The sequence below is a fragment of the Jaculus jaculus genome, chromosome 4, assembly GCF_020740685.1.
Source record: "Jaculus jaculus isolate mJacJac1 chromosome 4, mJacJac1.mat.Y.cur, whole genome shotgun sequence".
In the NCBI taxonomy this organism is placed as follows: Eukaryota; Metazoa; Chordata; class Mammalia; order Rodentia; family Dipodidae; genus Jaculus; species Jaculus jaculus.
The window spans coordinates 37,077,813-37,101,257 of NC_059105.1; the positions used below are offsets into that span (position 1 = coordinate 37,077,813).

The 23,445-nt window shown below is 40.0% G+C and overlaps 1 protein-coding gene across 1 annotated transcript in view; it reads right to left on the bottom strand.

The window, feature by feature from the left end:
* Positions 1-23,445, bottom strand: part of Nbeal1 (neurobeachin like 1) — a 203,095-nt gene that overhangs the window by 135,320 nt on the left and 44,330 nt on the right. Inside the window, exons 6-10 of the mRNA XM_045147952.1 lie at positions 22,482-22,609; positions 16,013-16,095; positions 9,127-9,212; positions 3,345-3,651; positions 1,066-1,172 (exon numbers count right to left, since the gene is read on the bottom strand). Of these exons, the coding sequence (XP_045003887.1) occupies positions 1,066-1,172; positions 3,345-3,651; positions 9,127-9,212; positions 16,013-16,095; positions 22,482-22,609 (711 nt within the window). The remainder of the gene's footprint in view (positions 1-1,065; positions 1,173-3,344; positions 3,652-9,126; positions 9,213-16,012; positions 16,096-22,481; positions 22,610-23,445) is intronic.

Sequence of the window (23,445 nt, forward strand, 5' to 3'; positions counted from 1 at the left end):
AGCCCAATACAGTCATTTTAAAAAAGAAAAAAATTGTCAGGCGTGGTGACGCACACCTTTAATTCCAGCACTTGGTTGGCAAAGGCAGGAGGATCACCATGAGTTTGAGGCTACCCTGAGACTACATAGTTAATTCCAGGTCAGCCTGGACTAGAATGAAACCCTACCTCAAAAAACAAAAATAGAAAAAGAAAAGAAAAAAAAATATCCAGCTATGGTGATGCACATCTTTAATCCCAGCACTTGGGAGGCAAAGGTAGGAGGATTGCCATGAGTTCAAGGCCACCCTGAGATTACATACTGAATTCCAGGTCATCCTGGGCTAGAGTGAGACCCTACCTTGAAAAACCAAAAATTTAAACAAAGAAAAAAGTAATAATAAAGAAAGCATTTCAAGTAACTTTTAGAATGTCAACAACACTTGTTAAATAGATCTATTTCATTAAAAAGCTGCTTCTGGGCTGGAGAGGTAGATGGCTTAGCAGTTAACACATTTGCCTGCAAAGCCAAAGGACCCAGTTTCAATTTCCCAGGACCCACTTAAGCCAGAAGTGGTGCATGTGTCTGAAGTTCACTTGCAGCAGTTTGCCTGCAAATTCCCCAGGACCCACATAAGCCAGATGCACAAGGTGGCACAAGAGTCTGGAGTTCCTCTGCAGTGGCTAGAGGCCCTGGTGCACCCATTCTCTTTATCTCTATCTGCCTCTCTCAAACAAATAAATTAATTAAATATATTTTTCAAAAAAAGAAAAAGGAGGGCTGGAGAGATGGCTTAGTGGTTAAGCGCTTGCCTGTGAAGCCTAAGGACCCCGGTTCGAGGCTCGGTTCCCCAGGTCCCACATTAGCCAGATGCACAAGGGGGCGCACGTGTCTGGAGTTCGTTTGCAGAGGCTGGAAGCCCTGGCGCGCCCATTCTCTCTCTCTCCCTCTATCTGTCTTTCTCTCTGTGTCTGTCACTCTCAAATAAATAAATAAAATAAATAAAATTTAAAGACATGTTACCACCATGCCTGGCCTTTTAAGAAAATAAAGAAAAAGGAAACAGTAATAATAATAATAAAGTACCTTGCAGTTCTGTAGCAGTCGAATGAGGTGTTCAAAGCAATTGCTGTTAAGAAAAATGGCCTGAAGAACAGGCCTGTCTGTGCAGTCTAACATGGTTGTGATGGTATCTATAAAGATAAAAAGAAAATTATTCATGTGAAAGTGAAAATCTTGGATTAAGTATTTATTATAGTCATTTTAAATTTAGGCTTTTAGGGGCACAATAGATATAATTTGAAAATAATACAGATGAAAAACAAAAAATAAAGCTGTAAGTAAATATTAGGAAATGTGAACATCTTTCTACTTTATAATTCAAAATATTTGGATTTTACAAAGGAATAATTTCTCAGAGATTGGCTTTGCGGTTCCTCCATCATGTCTTCCAATTTTTGTATGTGATTTGCTATTAATAAGCACTAACTGGTGCTGAGGAGAGGACTCAGTTGAAAAAGTAGTTGCTGCACAAGCATGAAGACCTGAATTTGGATCCCAGGAACCAGGCAAAAAGCTGGGTGTACCTATCATCCTAGTACTGGGGAAGGAGAGATAGGAGGACCTCTGGGGCTTGTTGCCTAGCCAGTCTAGCTAAAATGCTGACCTGTTGCCTAGCCATTCTAGCTAAAATGCTGACATCCAGGAGGCAGAGGTAGGAGGATCACTGTGAGTTCGAGGCCACCCTGAGACTCCTTCGTGAATTCCAGGTCAGCTTGGGCTAGAGTGAGACCCTACCTCAAAAAAACAAAAAAACAACAAAAAAAAAAGCTGACATCCAGTTATATGGAGAAACTCTGCCTTGAAAAGTAGGGTCAACCTCATGTTGAAATCTGGATTCCAAATGCATGAGCCCTATCAACTGCATGTATGAACACACACACACACACACACACACACACACACAAATACATACAGTAAAAAGACAGTAAGACCCTATTATTGAACTCCACATGCCTGGGCTGCAAGGTCACTGAGAAATCAAGCAGGGGCTGAGCTGAAAACCTCCTCCCGTTAAGACTAGCTGATAGAAAGCTGGAAAAAGCTTAACTGCATTTAGCCCTATGGGAGACAGATGTCATCAGCGGTGAAAACAGTGGATAGTGCAGGCCTCAAGTTTGGCAAACCAGACCAAATGAGCCAACAGGTACAACAGTGGCATGTCTGTTATGGGGGAAACCAACTGCTCTCTAATTGGACTGGAGGCCCGCTCTATGGGAGAGAATACATGCCTGGTACTAAAATCCTAATCAAAAGCCTATGGTGGGGGAGGTCATGAGCCTTAGGAGTGTAACACCTACTCTTGTCTGGCTAAATGCATACATTCTCTCCCTCTATCTGTCTTTCTCTCAAATAAATAAATAAAAAATGAACAAAAAATATTTTTAAAAAATGCATAATTATGCTCACCAAACTGTCCTTTAAGCATGTTACTTACATTCATGCCCATATATTAATGCTACTTTCACTTCTGGTTACAGAAGCTTCTCTTTTCACATGGCAGTGAGCACTGGGATGACCCAAAAGGCACCACAGTGCTGAGAAGAAGTGATGGAGGAGTGTTCAGCACTGAAGCATCTCCATCATACCCTCCAAGGCTCAGGGTCCATTATGGAAGAGGTGAGAGAAAGAATGCAAGAGCCAAAGGAAGGGTAAGACAGCTTACAATGCAATTGTCCAGACAGAAATTGGCCTCGATACCCATGACCTCAGTGTCTAGCACTACCTTCACAAGACCTCATAATAAGAGCAAAAGATGATGACATCAAAATAAAAGAGAGACTAATGGAGCAAGGGAGGAGATATGATGGAGAGAGGATTTGTGAAGGGGAACATGGGGAAGGGAAGGTAATTATCATGGTTTATTGTCTGTAAGTATGGGAGTTGCCAATAAAAAAACAAACAAAAACACACATATACAAGGGCCCAATAGATGTTGAAGTGTTTCTACAGAAAAGAAATACTACAGAAGCATGGATAAAATTATTTTTATAATAAATAAAACAGTATGAATTATACCTTCCAAAATTTTATTCTTCCTAGAAATTTAGAGATGTAGCTTAATTTTTAGCATAGACACTTTTAGTCTATTTCACTTTCAAAAAATATAGACTTGACTTTGTTATTGCTAAATGTTACAAGCAAATTAATTCCATAATAACTATTTGGAAGTCAATGCCTAAATGGTCATGTTATTTGATTAAAGTCAGTATTTTCTACACAGTGGCATTGTATTTATTTTTAAAAATAAAGAATATGGAAGCAAAAAACAGACTCAGAGAAAACTGGTTTTATGGAATACTTACTGAGCATCTTGATCTGTAGAGCTATAAACCGGCTTTCCCACTGCCGGGACCTCCTTTGTTTAGGTAATGCTGAGTGATCTGAATTTAGCAATTTGAAATAATTTTCCAAGATTGTACTGGTTTCCACTTGACGCTGGTCAGAGCTGCTAGTGAGAAGGATATGCACCACTTCTGTAAGGCATTTCAGAGTCAGTTCTATCTTCCTACCCACGTCTTCAGGATCTCCATCCTCCCACGAATCACAATCTGCCAAAACTCTCATTAGAACTTCCATAGTGGCTGGAGAAATTGCTTGCAAAGCATTCCTCTAAAACATTAAAACAATAAAAATGAAAACAAATCTGAATGAGGTTTCCTATGTTTCCAATAGCAAAGAGAATCAACAAGAATGAGGGCAACTTTTTCTTTTTAGTAAATTAACATATAAAAATTTTTAATAGGCTGGACATGGTGGCACACACCTTTAATCCCAGCACTAGGTAGGCAGAGGTAGGAGGTTTGAGGCCACCCTGACCCTACAGAGTGAATTCCAGGTCAGCCTAAGCTAGAAGGATACAATACTTAGAAGAAAAAAAAGAAATCAACAGATACTCTAATAGACACTCTAAGTGTTTTACATATACCTAAGATATTTTTGCTCACTTACCTAAAACTCACTTTCCAAAACCCCTGCAGCTAAGGGTTTATAAGATAGTTCTGTTCAAGTATGTATATCAAAAGTCTATGAAGAAGGCATTTATTACTTTACAAATAAAAAGGAAAAGAACCCTTGCCATTGGTCCTTTCATCTTCTTCTAACCTGGAATGCAGGCATAATACTTGGAGCAACCTTGGTATCAGACAAGATAAGCCCAAGAATTAAATTAGCAACCTACAGTCAGCAAAACAGAAATCCAAAGGATCTTAGTCTATAGTCACTTTACCACATTTCTCTATTGCCCTAGAACTGCCTACCTTTGAATTTCTTAACCAAGAACTTCAAAGTGTCAATTTGGTTAAGCTTCTGTTAGGTTTTCTGCTGGTTACAGCAAATCCATCCAAATTGACTTAGGCATATAAAACGACTGGGTTGTCTCTGATTCTACAAACATATTTCTGAAACTCCACACACTAAATAATTGGTAGCTGTTGAAATACGATGAAACAAAGCCTATAATTACAGCTATCTTGAGAGGCTAAGACAGAAGGTTCATGAGTGCAAGGCTGGCCTGGGCTACAAAGTGAGTTCAAGGCCAGCCTAAGTAAGTCAGTAACCTAACTAACCCTGTCTCAAAAAATAGGGCTGGGGTGGGTATGGTGGTGCACACCTTTAATCCCAGTGCTCGGGAGGCAGAGGTAGGAGGATCACTGTGAGTTCAAGGCCACCCTGAGACTACAGAATGAATTCCAAGTCAGCCTGGGCTAGAGTGAGACCCTACCTCGAAAATCAAAAACAAAACAACAACAACAAAAAAAAAACAGGGCTGGTAAAATAACTTAGCAGTTAAGATGCTTGCCTGTGAAGCTGAGGGACCCAGGTTCTACTCCCCAGAACCCATGTTAGCCAGATACACAAGGTGATTCATGTGCACAAGTTGGCACATGCAGACAAGGTGGCGCACGTGTCTGGAGAGCAACTGCAGTGGCTAGAGGCCTGACATGTCAATTCTTCCTCTTTCTCTCTCCCATTAAAATATATACATATTAGAGAGAGAAAGAGAGAGATAGGGAGAGGAGCTAGGGAAGAGTAAATAGTTTGGTAGCATAGCATTTAGTATAAGGCCCTAGATTCAAATCCCCAGTACTGTGGAGGTGGGGGAAAATGTAATAAGCATAGTTATACAAAATCAACTGCAAACCATAGCCTTTAGGTCATTCAGACTTGTTATTGTCAGTAATTATCTACATAATAAATATTAATAACAGTACTGTGGAAGAAACTACTGATGGTCAACCTAAGATTTTCAACCTCCCTCATTTTTCTTATTACTAGAACCTTTAATTTAATGCTTTCCTAGATATGTGGCTTATCCAGTTACTGATCACATTTTCTCTCTCTCCTACTAATAAAACCAAGAAGGTTTGGGGTAGTCATAGTGCATAAAATTTGAATTGAGCTTCTAATGTCTCTTCATTTTCATGTCAAATTTTCCTTATAGAAATCTCTGACTTGATAACCCATGAATACTAATAAGAACATGTCTCTATGGGCTCAAGAAGTAAATGGAGGGTATGGTGTCTTATGCCCATAATCCCAACAGTGGGGAGTGGAGGCAGGCCCCCATGAGTTCAAGTCCAAACAGGTCTACATACTGAGTTCCAGATAGCCTGAGCTAAAGAATGAGACTGTCTTAACAGGGGAGAAGGGGTACTGGGAATATCGCTCATCAGAAATTAATGGCACTTGCTTGAAAAGCATATAGGTCGAAGTTCAATTCCAAAGCCAACCATGTAAGCCAGACACAAAAAAGTTGCACAAATGTCTGGTGTTTCTATGGTGTGGCAAGAGGCTATGTAATAACCATATACGCAATAATGCATACATACTCACAAATAATTTTTAAAAAATGTTTTTAAGTAGGTTCTCTATTGGCCAGTGATAATATACTTCCATTTTCAATCATGCATACTTATCAATTTATATTCATATTAGTGGATAAAATATGGACATGGGAAGAAACTGACCCAAAAGAAAGTTATTAGCTATTACAGGAAAGTGGCTAGGCCACCCGAACTGGAAAAATAAAATTTAAGTTACTCTTTTTTTTCTAAGAAGATTTATCTTCCTCCAGGTGAAGAAATGGTCAGCCACACAGCCCACTGGTAAACAACAGTAGGGATTCTGGATGGGTATCACAAAAGGGATGAAAAAAAAAAAAGGGATGGGATAAATTAAAACAAGATAAAAAAATTCATCAGTGTTATCACAAAAGGGATGAAAAAAGGGATGTGATAAATTAAAACAAGATAAAAAATTTCACCAGTGTTCTAGAAGCCACAGGTGGTAATAAAAATAATTTTAAATGTGCACTGAGTACAAGGGTCATTAATAAAAAATGATAATGTAGGTAGAAAATACAAGCAACAAGGCTAAGGAAGGGGAATTTCAGCAGTAAAACAGGTAGAAAACTTCATTTTGGAAGCCGGGCGTGGTGGCGCACGCCTTTAATCCCAGCACTCGGGAGGCAGAGGTAGGAGGATTGCCGTGAGTTCAAGGCCACCCTGAGACTACAGAGTTAATTCCAGGTCAGCCTGGACCAGAGTGAGACCCTACCTCGAAAAGGAAAAAAAAAAAAAAAAAAAAAAAACTTCATTTTGGGATGTTATTTATATGCTAAAAAAAAAAAATCTCAAGCTGGGCATAGTGGCACATGTCTTTAATCCCAGTACTCAGGAGGCAGAGGTAGTAGGATTGCCATGAGTTTGAAACCACCATGAGACTACATAGTGAAGTTCAGGTCAGCCTGGGCTAGAGGTAGACCCTACATTGGGAAAAAAAAATTATATTTTATATATATATATATGCATGCCATACATGATAGCACACACCTTTAATCCCAGTACAGTACTTGGGAGGCTGAGATAGGAGGAGCAACATGATTTTGAGACCAGCTTGGAGCTACAGAATGAGTAAAGCTTTGCCTTGGGGAAAAAAAATTACAAATATATTCAAACACATTAATCAAAATGGAGACTACAGAGTGAGTTCCAGGTTAGCATGGGCTAGAGTGAGACCGTGCTCAAAAATAAAAAAGTCATCAATTTATGTAATCTGCTTAACAAATAAAAATATTCCCTCAAGTCTCCAAACTAAAATTGGAAACAATAACAAATAATGAACAACTGCCTATTGCTATACAGTTATTTAAAAGCTCCTAGGGGTGTCAAAAAAAACAAAAAACAACCAAACACTTGAGGTTGGAGAGATGGCTTACTGCCTAAGGCACTTGTCTGCAAAGGCTAAGGTCTCAGATTCAATTCCCCAGGACCCAAATAAACCAGATGTACAAGGTGATGCATGTATCTGGAGTTTGTTTGCAGTGGCTGGAGGCCCTGGTGTGACCATTCTCTCTATATATCTACCTCTTTCTGTCTATTCTTCTCACAAATAAATAAATAAAATATTTAAAAGGACCTCACAAGAGGGCCTCAAACACAGTAAAACTGTCTAAGTATTAATTCAGACAAGGATTCTTCCTGATGTGCGAAGTGTAAGGTAATATGCATAGAGTACTACTCTTAAAATTTTCTGTCCTTAAATGTAAGCAACACAGCATAGTTCTTTAATACTTAATTTTGTTACCAATAAAACTATATGTGGGGGCTAGAAAGATGGCTTAGTGGTTAAGTGCTTGCCTGTGAAGCCTAAGGACCCCGATTCAGGCCTTGATTCTCCAGTACCCACGTAAGCCGGATGCACAAGGTAGCATGTGCATCTGGAGTTTGTTTGCAGTGGCTGGAGGCCCTGGCATGCCCATTCTCTCTCTCTCTATGTGCCTCTTTCTCTCTGTCTGTTGCTCTCAAATAAAAATAAACAAAATTAAAAAAACTATATGTGCTTTGATACATTCTATTACAGCTGCTACAACACAGTGAGATGTTGAATAAAATTTATTACGTATGTATAACATATTTTATATATAAATTTTATTTTATATGTAACATATGTTATATATGAGATTACACAGGGTCTCACTATGTTGCCTAAACACTGGTCTTTAAAACACCTGGATAAAAGGAATCTTCCTGCTTCAACTTTCCATGTTGCTGAAACTAAAGCTTCCCACCACCACATACAACTCACTACTGTATGTTTTTGTTTCCTGCATTATACACACACAGCTCACATATATGCTGAAATTCTTTTTTAATATTGCATTTATTTATTTCAGACAGAGAGAGAGAGAGAATGGGCCTGGGGAATTGAACCTGGGCCCTTTGGCTTTTCAGGTAAGTGCCTTAACCACTAAACCATCTATCCAGACCCCACAATTCTTTTTATTACTATTTCAGTAACTATTTCTTTGTAATAGTATTCTTCTTTAGACATTTGAAAATATTCTAACTTGGGGCTTTAACAAATTCCCAAATGGGTATATGATAGAAAGAGTACAAAAAGCATCAATAACCTCTCATTTAAACTTCATGGTTATTTAAGAAAGAGTTTGTTAAAATGTATATTAAAAGTTATATAAATACATTTAGTTTTTGCAAGTACACATAAGTGTGATGAAATTCATGTCTTTAGGAACCAAACTGCTACATTTTTTTTTCTTCACATCTCCTAACAAAGTTGATTTTCACTACACTCTAAAAGAAGAACTAGTAGCTTAAAAATCAAGACTAATATGAACTTACTTTAACAAAGCTTGTTCAATATGGTTATTTATCCACTAATTTTATTGACAGTTTAGTATTATTTAGGTTTTTTGAAGCTTACAAAGAAGTTTAGTTTTATTATTTCTGAATATTTATTTTGAAGGATAGAGTGAGAAAGAATGTTCATGCCAGAGCTTGTTGCCCATGTAAATGTATTCCAGATACATGTATCATTTTGTGAATCAGACTTTCTACATAGGTTCTGGGGACTTGAACCTGGTCCAGCAGGTTTTGCAGGCAAGTATACTTAATTGCTGAGCAATCTCTTGAGCCCAGAAGTTTAGTTTTAAACAAGATAGAAATCCAAAGTTATATATATAATTTATCAAGTTATAAAAATACAAAGAATACATTCAATAATACATGGGAAGATTTTTGCACTGTTAACTACTATTTATATATTAACTTTCAACACTGTCCTCACCTGCCCACCGGCTACAATGGCTCCAAAGAGATGCAATAAGCAACACTTAAGACTTTCCTTAAGATGTTCACTTTCCTGAAAACATTCTGTGAATAAAAGACAAAATAAACAAGTAAATAAGATTTCTATTTCATGACATCATTCATCTCTAAGGAGTGCTTTTAATTGAAAAGGATAAAATCTTCATAAAAAGCAAGACTAACAAGAATTTTGTCACAGGAAAGAAAAAAAGAAACATCATAAGCATTTTTGGTATAAATAAAAAATTTTTTAAAAAGAAAGGCAGAGACAAAAGGATCCCGATGCTCACAGACTAGCTACCCTAGGGCAAACACACCGAAGCAGAGAAAGACCTTGCCTCAAAACAACATTGGTAGAAAGCAAAAGCCCATACTCAAGGTGGTCCTCTGACTTCCACACATGCATGCATGGTCCCACACTCACACACACACAAATACACAAACACAAATTTAAGTAAGAAAAGCAGTTGAACTTACTCCTGGACTGTCTACCTACACCACCCTGAGTACGATACCCAAGCTGATCGCACTCTCCAGCCCTAGGCACTGAGTAGGCCACCCAGGGCCTGTATGAGTGCTCTATCCATCCTACCCCATCCTGCAGCACAACCTTCATGACCCTACACTCAGATTGGGTATCAGGCCAATATGGCTTTGACCTCATTCCTCAGCCATCCTCCTAGTCTGTTGAGTAGGAACAGCTGGGCCAATGGTACTCCCCAACTCAGGATAATCAGTAGGCTGCCCAAGGTCCAAGTAAGCACAAGCCCCCAACATTCAGTTCTGTGGGTACATGAATCTAGACCCTCCATTCTAACCCTGCACAAAAATCTATTCCAAACAGATTAATGACCTCAATATAAGACCTGAAACTCTAAAATAATTGAAAGAAAAAGTGGTGAGAACACTCCAAGATGTAGGGGAAAGACTCTGAACAAGACACAAAAGCCCAGGGAATTAAACAATCATTTGCAATCTCATGCAACTAGAATGCTATAGTATGGTTAAGCAAACCAATCAGCAGAGTAAATAAACAACCTATAGAATGGTAGAAAATCTTCAGCAGCTATACATTTGACAGAGGTATAATATCCAGAATATACAAATTTATCAGAGTCAGATATGGGATACCTTCCAGTGAGTTGTTGGCCAGGGAGGTCCCTGATGTCCCCAAAACATTATAGGCCATTGCCGAGGCCCTTGGTTTCCCACCAGGAATAAATGGTAAAGACCTAATTCTTGAAGAATCCACACACTTGGGCTGCAAGGCAACTCAGAAATCCTGCTAGAACTGAGCTGATAACCTCCTCCATGTAGACCAGCTGGCAGAAAGCTGGAAGAAGCCATTCTACAAGCAGTTCAATGGGAGAAAGAGATACCACCAGTGAAGATACTCAACAGTGGACACTGCAAGCCTTATAATTGGCCAGCCAGGCCAAATGAGCCAATGGGTGCAATAGTGGAATGTCTATCATGGTGACAACCAAATGCCCTCCAACTGGACTGGAGGCCCGCTCCATGGGAGGGAATACATCCCTGATACTGAAAACTTAAAACAGGGGTAGTCATGAGCCCTAGGGGTGTTAACATCTGCTGATGTCTGGATAAATGTATATACTATGCTTATCAAATTGCCCAGTTAGCACTTCTCTTAATATTCATACCCTTATATTAACGCTACTTTCACTTTTGGTAGAGAATCTTATCTTTACAGATGGCAGTGACCTTGGGACGACTCAGAAGGTATCATAGTGCTGGAAAGAAGTGACTGGAGTACTAACATCTCAATCACACCTTCCAAGGCTCAGGGTCTAATGTGGAAGAGGTGGCAGAAAGAATCTAAGAGCCAAAGGAAGGGTAGGACTACCTATACAAGACCATTACAAGAGAAGGAAAAGTTTATAACATCAAAATAAAAGAGAGACTGAGATGGGGAGGGCATATGATGGAGAATGGAATTTCAAAGGGGAAAGTGGGGGGAGGGAGGGTATTACCATGGGAAGGATGGTATTACCATGGGATATCTTTTATAATCATGGAAAGCATTGATAAAAATTGAGAAAAAAAATATCCAGAATATACAAAGAACTAAGAAACTAAGGTATAAAAAAAAAATCAACTGACCCACTTGTGATAATTTGAATAGATGGCCCCCAATATATTCAGTGTTTTATTAGTTTGGAGTTTACATCTGCAGCCACCTGGTTGGAGACAGGGTCACTGGGTAGATCTTAGGGTCCAACCCTAAGGTGTGGTGGTAGGTTTAAAATTCTAATCTAAAGATACAAAGTGCTTAGTTCTACCTGGAGTTCCTAAAGTGACCTATGTGGTGTGGCTTTCAGCTTGTGGCTTCTCTCTCTGGCCCTTTTTCTGTCATTATGGAACATTATGGAACCTGGATCTGTAAGCTTCAATAAATATCCTTTCCTCCATAACTGTGCCTGGTCTGGAAGTTCATCTAAGCAAACCTAAACATGTCTGCTATAAAAAATGGTATGACAAGGTGGGGTGAGATGAACCTAACCATGTGGAATTTTATCTTTGGGAACTTTTGTTATGGAGGACATAGACTTGGTACTTAGAACTAAAGGCGCCTTCTGAAGTGGTAAACCACATATTGTGGTCTATTGTGATTAGAGTTTGAGAATACTAAGTACAGACAGTATGAACTTCAAGGCTTGGCTTATGAGCTTTTTAAGGGGAAGGAGAGACTACAAAGGATTTTGTTGGAACTGAGCTACTGATATAAGGGTTGGCTGCATTCTGCTTCCCAGGCCCCCAGGGTTTGATCAAAGTTAAATTTGTAATGGATTGGTGTGCTTGGCTAAAGATACTGGACTGAGAGATTTAAGATTTTAAGTTATAAAACCTTAATCAAGTTAAAATTACAGGCACTAAAACTGGTTTTAGGTCACTGAAGCTGCTAATATCAACACATTAGCAATCTTAAGGAAGGTGGCCCAATAGCTTTACATTAAAACAATGGAAGCTGGGCATGGTGGCACACACTTCTAATCCCAACACTTGGGAGTAAGAGGATCGCTGAGAATTCGAGGCCACCCTGAGACTACAAAGATAGTTAATTCCAGGTCAGCCTGGGCCAGAGTGAGACCCTATCTTGAAAAAAAAACACAAAAAACAGAAAGAAAGAAAGAAAGAGAGAGAGAGAGAAAAAGAAAACAATGGAGAGGATGCCTGAGGAAAAACTGATAAAAATACAAACTCTTCTGGAAAAGAGTTGACTGAAAAAGGAACCTGCTTTTCAATGTTACAATTTATTTTGTCCCTGGTATTCGTTTTGGAAGCACAAAAAATATGTGGAGTGGGGCTGGAGAGATTGCTTAGTGGTTAAGCACTTGCCTGTGAAGCCTAAGGACCCCGGTTCAAGGCTCGATTCCCCAGGACCCACATTAGCCAGATGCACAAGGGGGCCCCTTGAAAATAACCCCCACAAAAAAAAGCTACAATGAGTAACAAAAGCAACCTTCATGGAATGAAAGGCAGAGTACTGAGCCAAAGAACATTATTCTCAAGTTTTAAAACTGAATGGAATTTGTTATCTTTGCACATTGTGTAATTTTTTTTCCTAGACATGGTCCAAGTCTAACATTGTCTCCCACTGGGTGTTGGAACTTGCTTTGTTTTATTTATTTACTTATTTATTTGGGAGAGAAAGAGAAAGAGGTAGACATAAAGAGTTAGTATGGGCATGCCAGGGCCTCCTGCCACTGCAAACAAACTCCAGACATATGCACCACTGTGTGCATGTGGCTGTACCTGGGGAATTGGACCTGGGCTGTCAGGCTTTCAAACTTTATGAGCAAGCACTTTTAACCACTGACCATGGCTCTAGTCCATGTTTTGTAAAAACTTTAAAAATATTTTTATATTTTATTTATTTGTTTGCGAGAGAAAGAGGTGGGGGGGGGGGAGAGAATGGGCATGCCAGGGCCTTTAGCCACTGCAAATGAACCCTAGATGCATGCACCACTTTGTGCATCTGGCTTTATGAAGGTACTGGGGAATGTAACCTGAGTCCTTTGGCTTTGTTGGCAAGTACCTTCACAGCTAAGCCATGTCTCTAGCCCTATATTTTGAAATTTTTTTTAAATTTTTTAAATTTATTTATTTGAGAGCGACAGACACATAGAGAAAGACAGATAGAGGGAGAGAGAGAGAATGGGCGCGCCAGGGCCGCCAACCTCTGCAAACGAACTCCAGACGCGTGCGCCCCCTTGTGCATCTGGCTAACGTGGGACCTGGGGAACCGAGCCTCGAACCAGGGTTCCTTAGGCTTCACAGGCAAGCGCTAACCGCTAAGCCATCTCTCCAGCCCATTTTGAAATTTTTATGTATTATTAAAAATGGAGCCGGGTGTGGTGGCCGTACCTTTAATCCCAGTACTCGGGAGGCAGAAGTAGGAGGATTGCTGTTGAGTTCAAGGCCACCCTGAGACTCCATAGTGAATTCTAGGTCAGCCTGGACTAGAGTGAGACCCTACCTTGAAAAAACGAAACCAAAAAAAAAAAAAATCGAAGCCAGGAGTGGTGGTGCATGCTTTTAATTCCAGCACTCGGGAGGCAGAAGTAGGAAGACTGCCAAGAGTTAGAGGCCACCCTGAGAATAGAGTGAATTCCAGGTCAGCCTGAACTACAATAAGACCTTACCTTGAAAAAACAAAATAATAATAATAATAAAATAAAATGAGCTTTACTGAAAACAACAATAATAATAAAAAAAAGAACTAAAAAAATATAACACCAGTGCAATAGTGGCACACAGCCTCAGTGAGTAACCAAAAGCTTTCTGATTGGCCAAGATTTCTGCTGCTCCATGTAAAGGAACCCATTTTTGGAATTGGGAACCAGATCTAAATCCTATGGAGACAAAGATTATGTTCTCCAGTGTCAGCTCTCACTAGTCTTTGGCTAAAAGAGGGGTTACATACATCAAATTCTCCCTAAATTAATAATGTTTATCCCATTTAAACTATGCTGACTTCACTCTCTGTTGGAGAATCTGTTCTTTTTCAAAAGATAGCGAGACTGGAGGAGATAAACTACCTCTTGCACTTCAGCCAAGCCCCAGCTGAAACCACAGAGGAATGAGGAGACTAGCAAGAGTGCTGTTTCCATGCTATACCTGATAATCAGCACCAGGGTATAGGAGACAGACCCTGAGGATACTCAACACCCACCAAAGTAGGGGTCCAGAGGCTCCTAAGAGCTCATCACTGAAGCAGACTTAAAGCTCACCCACCATGACTCAGGGAATTTTGCAAGGGGGTGGAAGGACTGTAAGAGCACAGAGGCATTTTCTCCCCACCAAAATAATTGACTACTGCTCCCACAATGCATAAACTATAACCCCATGGGGAATACCTGCAACCCTACTGAGGAACATCCCCAGCAAAACGGGTGCAGTGATGAGAGAAATAAATGTGCCAACACATGATGTATCCATATGACACATCTTGTTAACAGTAATAATAATAATAAATATATATTTTTAATTTGTGATATTGAAAAATATATATTTAAAAAAATGGAGACCAGGCAGGGCCAGGTTGGAAGGCAGAGGCAGGAGAATTACCATAAGCTCAAGACCAACCTGAGTCTACATAGTGAATTCTAGGTCAGCTTGGGCTATATCAAGATTCCACATCAAGCTGGGCGTGGTTGCGCACACCTTTAATCCCAGCACTCAGGAGGCAGAGGTAGGAGGATCGCCGTGAGTTCAAGGCCACCCTGAGACTACAGAGTTAATTCCAGGTCAGCCTGGACCAGAGTGAGACCCTACCTCGAAAAACCAAAAAAAAAAAAAAAAGATTCCACATCAAAAAAACAATAAATAGCCTGGCATGGTGGCACAAGCTTTTAATCCCAGCACTCAGAATGCAGAGGTAGGAGGATCACCATGCGTTCGAGACCACCCTGAGACTCCATAGTGAATTCCAGGTCAGCCTGAGCTAGAGTGAGACCCTACCTTGGAAAACCAAAAAAATAAAAATAAAAATAAATAATTTGATGGGCTGGAGAGATGGCTTAGCGGTTAAGCGCTTGCCTGTGAAGCCTAAGGACCCCGGTTCGAGGCTCAGTTCCCCAGGTCCCACGTTAGCCAGATGCACAAGGGGGTGCACGCGTCTGGAGTTCGTTTGCAGAGGCTGGAAGCCCTGGCGCGCCCATTCTCTCTCTCTCCCTCTATCTGTCTTTCTCTCTGTGTCTGTCACTCTCAAATAAATAAATAAAAATTAAAAAAAATAAATAATTTGAACACACACACACACATATATTAATATTTGCTGGATATGGATATAAGCCTTTAATCCCAACACTCAGAAGCAGCAGAGGCAAAAGGATCAGGAGTTCAAGATGATTCTCAGCTACATACAAAGTTCAAGGCAAGCCTGGGTTACATGAGACTCTGTCTCAAGGGCAATGGGCTAGAGCCTATATGCATCTATGCTGCATATACAATAGATAAATCTCAATAAATTCAGGAGATTTATTTGGGGTATTTTGGTGCTAAAGATCAAACCCAAGGTTAAGCATGTACTCTCCCACTAAACTATATCCCTAGCTTTTACTTCCTATTTTTAGTAAAAATTCTGAAGTTCTAAAATGACAACTATCATGAAAATGTCCATCTCCCTAAAAACCAACAAAAAGTCAGAACTTTTCAAAATAATAACAATAAATTATTCAAACCAAGGACAACCATCACAGCCAAACACAATTAATTAATCCAGTGACATATTCTTAACCGCTAAGCCATCTCTCCAGCCCAAATCCAGTGACATATTCTTAAACAACCTTTATTTCCCAGTTGATAAAAATCAAAGTCAAATGAATTAGAGTGAAACTTACGATAAAAGAAAGGAACAAACTCCACTGTGAGAGAAGCTGGTTTATATTTCTGCCTGCTCATTTCAACAGAACTGAAGATTCGCCTATTATTAAAAAGAAGTTAATGACAAATTATGACATGGGCAAGTAGAGATGGCACAATTATAAACATTTAACACTTGAATTGTATATTAAACAAAACATCTCCAGGCCTGACAAGGTCTTATAAAGTGACTTATGCCAGTTATCTTAAATGCTTTCTAATTCTTTTTCAAAGGACTTCTTTTTTTTTTTTTTTTTTTTTTCCTCCTATGAATTACTTCTAAACTATTCATCCTGACAGACAGGTTAAGTCTCTAAGTAACTGGTAATTTAAAAAGGAACTAGCACTTAAAACTTCTGCTTACACTGCCTGGGTGAGAGAGACACTACCTCAAAAACCAAACAAAAACAACTTCCACTTTCAGAAGCATTTGCTTAGCAGAACTACTAAATTGATAGCTAAGGCAAGTAGCTTATTACAATATTATTGAAATTTCCCAAGATTCAGATTGCTCTGCCCCTTTCTGACATTTTACTTGGATGCAACGGATTCATACCATAGCATTATCTCATCATAAAGACATGGATCTATAAAGATATAGGTTGGGTTTTGTTTTGTTAGTTTGAGGCACGGTCTCACTCTGCAGCCCTGACTCATCCCAAACTCATGGTGATCCTCCTACCTCAACCTCCTGAGTGTTGAGATTAAAGGAATGAGCCACTGTGCCCTGTTTGGAATTTTTTTTAATGAAAATTCTAAGTGTTTAAACAAACAAAATATAAAATTCTAGTAGTTGAAATGTCTTCTAGACTTTGGTAAGGCCAACACAAATTGTATATGCTCTTAACTAAGAACATTTCAGTTCAATGCAAAAGGGAACTCAGATGGCCATGGTGCTATGAAGATTGGAGAATAAGTATTACTGGAGCAATAATACATTCAACTGGTAAAATAGTTTTAAAAATTTTTAACTTGAGCTGGAAAAATGGCTTAACAGTTAAGGCAGGACCCATGCTCGAATTTCCAGATCCCAGAAAAGCCAGATGCACAAAGGTGAGGCAAGCACAAAGTTGCACATGCCCACTAGGTGGCAGAAGCATCTGGAGTTTGATTTCAATGGCTGAGGCTATGGTATGTCAATTCTCATTCTCTCTCTCTCTCTCTCTCTCTCTCTCTCTCTCTCTCTCCCCCCCCCCTCCAAAATTTTTTTAAAAATGATTAAAAACATTTTTTTAACCACAGGCATTTTTTTCATGCCTGAAAATATACTTGATATTATTAGATGAAGCAAACCCAGTGGAAAATATATGAAGGATAAATACAGAACCTGTACATCCATAATTAAAGGTGTGCACCACCATGCTAGGCCTCTTTTTAATTCTATTTATTTATTTATTTATTTTTTTTTTTTCTTTTCAAGGTAGGGTCTTACCTCATACCAGGCCAACCTGAACCTCACCATGCAGTCTCAGGGTGGCCTCAAACTCACAGCAATCCTCCCACCTCTGCTTCCCAAGTGCTGGGATTACAGGTGCACACCACCACACCTGGCTTAATTGTATTTACTTATTTTTTTTTTTTTTTTTAAATTTTTTTTGGTTTTTCGAGGTAGGGTCTCACTCTAGCCCAGGTGGTGACCTGGAATTCACTATGTTATCTCAGGGTAGCCTTGAACTCACAGTGATCCTCCTACCTCTGCCTCCCGAGTGCTGGGATTAAAGGCATGCACCACCACTCCTAGCCTGCCTCTTTTTAAAACTAGAATTTTCTTACTTTTTATTTTGTTTGGTGGTTCCCCACAATTAAGTTTGGATTATGCATTCCTGACTGGAATACCACATAGGCAGTGATGTGTCTTTTTCAGGGTATAGTAACGTTTGCAATTTTCACTGATAATAATCTTAGCCAATCAATCTAATGGATTATTTTAACCAATACAGTTCAGAATAATTACTAAATTATCTTTACAAGTAATATGCATCTATGAAAAGACATTTCATTTTTTAAACCTTTATTTAAGAGAAAGAGAGAAAGACAGAGAAAGAATGTGCATGCCAGGGCCTCCAACCACTGCAATAGAACTCTGAACTCCAAATGCATGCATCACCCTGTGAATCTGGCTTATGTGTGTTCTGGGGAATTGAACCTGGGTCCTTTGACTATGCAGGCAAGCACCTTAACCACTAAGCCATCTCTCCAGCTCAGGAAGATATTTTTGAGAAAGAGTGTGAGTGAGTGTGCCAGGGCCTGCAGCCACTATGAACAAAGTTCAGATGTGTCTGCCCCTTTGGGCACATGTGCCACATTGTATGCTTGCATCACTGTGTATAGGTTACATGGGACCTTGAGATTCAAACATCAGTTCTTAGGCTTTACAGGTAAGTACCTTAACCACTAAGCCACCCCTCCAGCCCCCAAGAAGACATTTTAAAACTATGCACTACCATTCTTCTAATCAACACTTGTCTCTAGATTTACTACCCTATGTAAATTTACTATTTTTATTTTTTTTGTTGTTTATTTTTATTTATTTGAGAGCAACAGAGAGAGAAAGAGGCAGATATATAGAGAGAATAGGTGTGCCACAGCCTCCAACCACTGCAAGTGAACTCCAGATGTGTGCGCCCCCTTATGCATCTGGCTAACGTGGGTCCTGGGAAATCGAAGCCTCAAACCGGGGTCCTTAGGCTTCACAGGCAAGCGCTTAATGGCTAAGCCATCTGCCCAGCGCAATTTACTATTTTTATATTCAATTTTATTGAACTGGTTATCAGTGTTACATTTTTAAATTTTTTATTTATTTACTTGGGGGGGAGGGAGGAATGGATACACCAGGGCCTCCAGCCGCTATAAACAAACTCCAGATGCATGCAACACTTTGTGCAACTGGCTTACATGGGTCTTGGGGAATCAAACCTGGGTACTTTGGCTTTGCAGGCAAGCACCTTAACTACTAAGCCATCCCTCTAGACCTGAGAGCTACATTTTTAAAAATCTCTCCCTTGGGCTGGAGAGATGGCTTAGCGGTTAAGCGCTTGCCTGTGAAGCCTAAGGACCCCGGTTCGAGGCTCGGTTCCCCAGGTCCCACGTTAGCCAGATGCACAAGGGGGCGCACGCGTCTGGAGTTCGTTTGCAGAGGCTGGAAGCCCTGGCGCGCCCATTCTCTCTCTCTCTCTCTATCTCTATCTGTCTTTCTCTCTGTGTCTGTCGCTCTCAAATAAATAAATTAAAAAAATAATCTCTCCTTTTATCATGTTTAAATTTATTTTGCTCTGATTTTTAGGATTTCCTTAGGAGCCTGTCATATTCAGATTGAGTGATGACTCTTTCTACATCTGCCTTGTTACCTATAAAGAAAAATTCATGGCAATGTTTCAAAACCTCATTTTGTTAGCTCTCCATTACTATCAAAAGTGGAAGATGAGGGCTAGAGAGATGGCTTAGCAGTTAAGCGCTTACCTGTGAAGCCTGAGGCCCCAGTTCAAGGCTCAATTCCCCAGGACACACATTAGCCAGATGCACAAAGGGGCACACGTGTCTGGAGTTTGTGTGCAGTGGCTGGAGGCCCTGGCGCACCCATTCTCCCTCTCTCTCTGTCACTCTCAAATAAACAAACAAATACATTGTTTTAAAGGTGGTAGATGATTTAGTGAAGGAGGAGGAAGAAATATAATTTTCTTTGCAAAATCTCTGGTATACAAGTCAAAATAGAATAAAATATAAATAAAATATAAAATATAAATAAATAATATAAATATAATATAAATATAAATATAAATAAATAAAATATAAAATATAAATGTTGAATTTTAATAGTGTAATGTGTTAAATTCAAAACAGATAAGGGTCTGAAAAGATGGCTCAGTGGTCAAGGCACTTGCATGAAAATAGAAATGGAAAAAATCATCCAGGCATGGTGGTACACACCTTTAATAACAGCACTCAGGAGGCAGAGATAGGAGGAACATTATGAATTCAAGGCCAGCCTGAGACTACAGAGTGAGTTCCAGATCAGGGTGAGATCCTACCAAGAAAAAAGAAGGGTTTGAATCTCCAAGTCCCACATAAGCAAGATGCACAGTGACGCGGGTTCACAGCAATGTTGCACAAGCGCACAAGGGGGCGCTAGCATCTGGAGAAAAGGCAGTCATCATCCTACCACACGACCCTGCAATCATGTTCCTTAGTATTTATAGAAATGAGTGCTGAAACATGTCTATCTACCCACTGACACATGGGTGTTTATGGTCGTTTTATTCAGAATTGCTAAAGCTTGGAAGCAATCAAGATGTAGAATGAATCAATATACTGTTGTACATCCAAACAATGGAATAGTATTCACTGTTATGCACTATTTATGAAGCCATGAAAAGACATGGCAGAACTTTAGATGTACATTATTAAGTGAAAGAAGCCAATGTGAAAAGGCTATATGATTCCATGAATATAACATTATGGGAAAACCACAGTGATAGTAAAAAGATCAGTGATTGGAGCCCGGCATGGTGGCACACACCTTTAATCCCAGCACTTGGGAGGCAGAGGTAGGAGGATCACTGTGAGTTAGAGGCCAGCCTGAGACTACATAGTGAATTCCAGGTCAGCCTGGGCAAGGGTAAAACCCTACCCCACAATCCCCCCCCAAAAAAAAGAAAAAGAAAGAAAGAAAGGAAAAAATGAAAAAGAGAGGTAGCCAGGCTTGGTGGCCTACATCTTTAGTCCCAGCACTTGTGGGAGGCAGAGGTAGGAGGATTACTATGATTTTGAGGCCACCCTGAGGCGACAAAGTGAATTCCAGGTCAGCCTGGACTAGAGTAGAACTCTACCTCAAAAAACAAAGGGAATTAAGGGAGGGAGGGAGGGAGGGAGGGAGTGAGTGAGTGAGTTAAGTACTCAGAAGAGACAGAAATTCTGAGGCCAATGGATGGGGAATTAGCCCAGGGTGAAGGACAAAAGGGAGCCAACGAAGAGGGAAGGCCGCAGGGAGAGCAAAAAGAACCAGCCACCAAGCCAGGCGTGGTGGCACACGCCTTTAATCCCAGCACTTGGGAGGCAGAGGTAGGAGGATCGCCATGAGTTCAAGGCCACCCTGAGTCTACAGAGTTAATTCCAGGTCAGCCTGGACCAGAGTGAGACCCTACCTCAAAAAAAAAAAAAAAAAAAAAAAAAAAAAGAACCAGCCACCAGAGGGCAGCTGGGGATGCTGGGAACCAGCGGGCGAGGTTCCCGGTGGCAGGGATGGTGGAAGGCCTGCACTCAAACCCGTGTTATCCTGCTGTGTGCCCACATCTGCACCCACACAGATTTGGAAGAAGATGAATGATAAGATCTGGATTCTGGGTCTGGGCTGCTGTTGGCAGAAGGACGGGCTCATCTTCATGTGCAAAAGGACATTCCGCTAAGGAGAGAAAACAGAAAAGCAGGGCCCGAGAGTCCACAGTGCAGTTCATTCCTCTCTCCCTTTGGGGGACAGACCACCACGTGTTAGTGAAAGCGCATCAGGTGAGCGGTCTGGAGGGCACAGGCTCAGACGCTGGCGGTGCACGAGGGTCTGAGGAAATGGGCATGGACAAGTTCCCAGGACTTAACAGTCAGAAATATTTAAAAATGTTCTCAGGAGCTGGGTGTGGTGGCGCACACCTTTAATCCTACTACTTGGGAGGGTTGCCATGACTTCGAGACCAGCCTGAGAATACATAGTGAATTCCACGTCAACTTGGACTATAGTGAGCTCCCATGTTGAAAAACCAAAAAAAAATTATAATAAATAAATAAATAAAAGAAGAAGAAAAAAAAGAAAAAGGAAGGAAGGAAAGGAGGGAGGGAGGGGAAAGAAAGAAAAATATTCAGGAAACTATTAAAGAGATCTTACTGGAGTTGATGTTATAATTCTTAATTTTGCCCACAGGTAAAATGACACGTGAATTTATTCTCTTTGAGCTCATTATTGGTAATTAAGCTATTGTTTCTATGTTATCAACCTACCCTTCCATTTTCTCTTTGCTCTCTAATGCTGGAACACTTTGTAAATAATGTGTTTCTTGGGCTGGAGAGATGGCTTAGCGGTTAAGCGCTCGCCTGTGAAGCCTAAGGACCCCGGTTCGAGGCTCGGTTCCCCAGGACCCACGTTAGCCAGATGCACAAGGGGGCACACGCGTCTGGAGTTCGTTTGCAGAGGCTGGAAGTCCTGGCGCGCCCATTCTCTCTCTCTCCCTCTATCTGTCTTTCTCTCTGTGTCTGTCTCTCTCAAATAAATAAATAAATAAATAAATAAATAATTTTTAAAAAACTTAAAAAAAAAAGTAGCATTTATGACATTACATCCAATGTGTTTCTGCATCTTACAGTTAAATCTGTAGGTCTTATACACATCTTTTCAATCTCTGAAGAATCACATATATTAAAGCATTCTGGTTTTAAATGAACGTTATGAGTCATAAGACATACCCTGAAACTCTGTGTCTCCAGTTCCTGTATGGATCATATAAACTTTCACAAAATGCCAATGCATGGATCACAAATTCTTCAATAGATGTCTGATCTGTCATTTCCTTTTCCTTTTGCTTGCTTTTTAACTGAGAATAGAGTAAATCATAAAATTAAAATCATAGACATATTTCATTATTCATGGCACAAAGAAATAACTTTAAAAAATATATATCCTAAGGCCGGGTGTGGTGGCGCACGCCTTTAATCCCAGCACTCGGGAGGCAGAGGTAGGAGGATCGCCGTGAGTTCAAGGCCACCCTGAGACTACAGAGTTAATTCCAGGTCAGCCTGGACCAGAGTGAGACCCTACCTCGAAAAACAAAAAACAAAAAAAAAAAAAAAAAAAAATATATATATATATATATATATATATATATATATATATCCATATCCTGCTGGGCATGGAAGCACATGCCTTAATCCCACCACTTGGAAGGCAGAGGTAGGAGGATCACTGTGAATTCAAGGCTACCCTAAGACTACATAGTGAATTCCAAGTCAGCTTGAGCTAGAGTAACATCCTTCCTTCCTTGAAATACCACACACACACACACACACACACACACACACACACACACACAATTTCAAAGAGAGAAAGTGAGAGTGCCTCTAGCCACTGGAAATGAACTCCAGACACATGCACCACCTTGTGCATCTGGGTTACGTGGGTTACTAGAAAATTGAACTTGGGTCCTTAGGCTTCACAGGTAAGTGCCTTAACCACTAAGCAATCTCTCCAGCCTTATTCAAATATATTATTCAAATGAGCTTAACTTCCCATTTGAGTCTAAAAGTTACTTAACTGTATGGACTAGATATATTCTCAGAAACTTTAAGTTTTATATTTTTCTAGGCCAGGTTTAAAAACAGACAGTCAAACATATTTGGGAAAAAATGCTTTTCAATAAGATATGTGATGGTA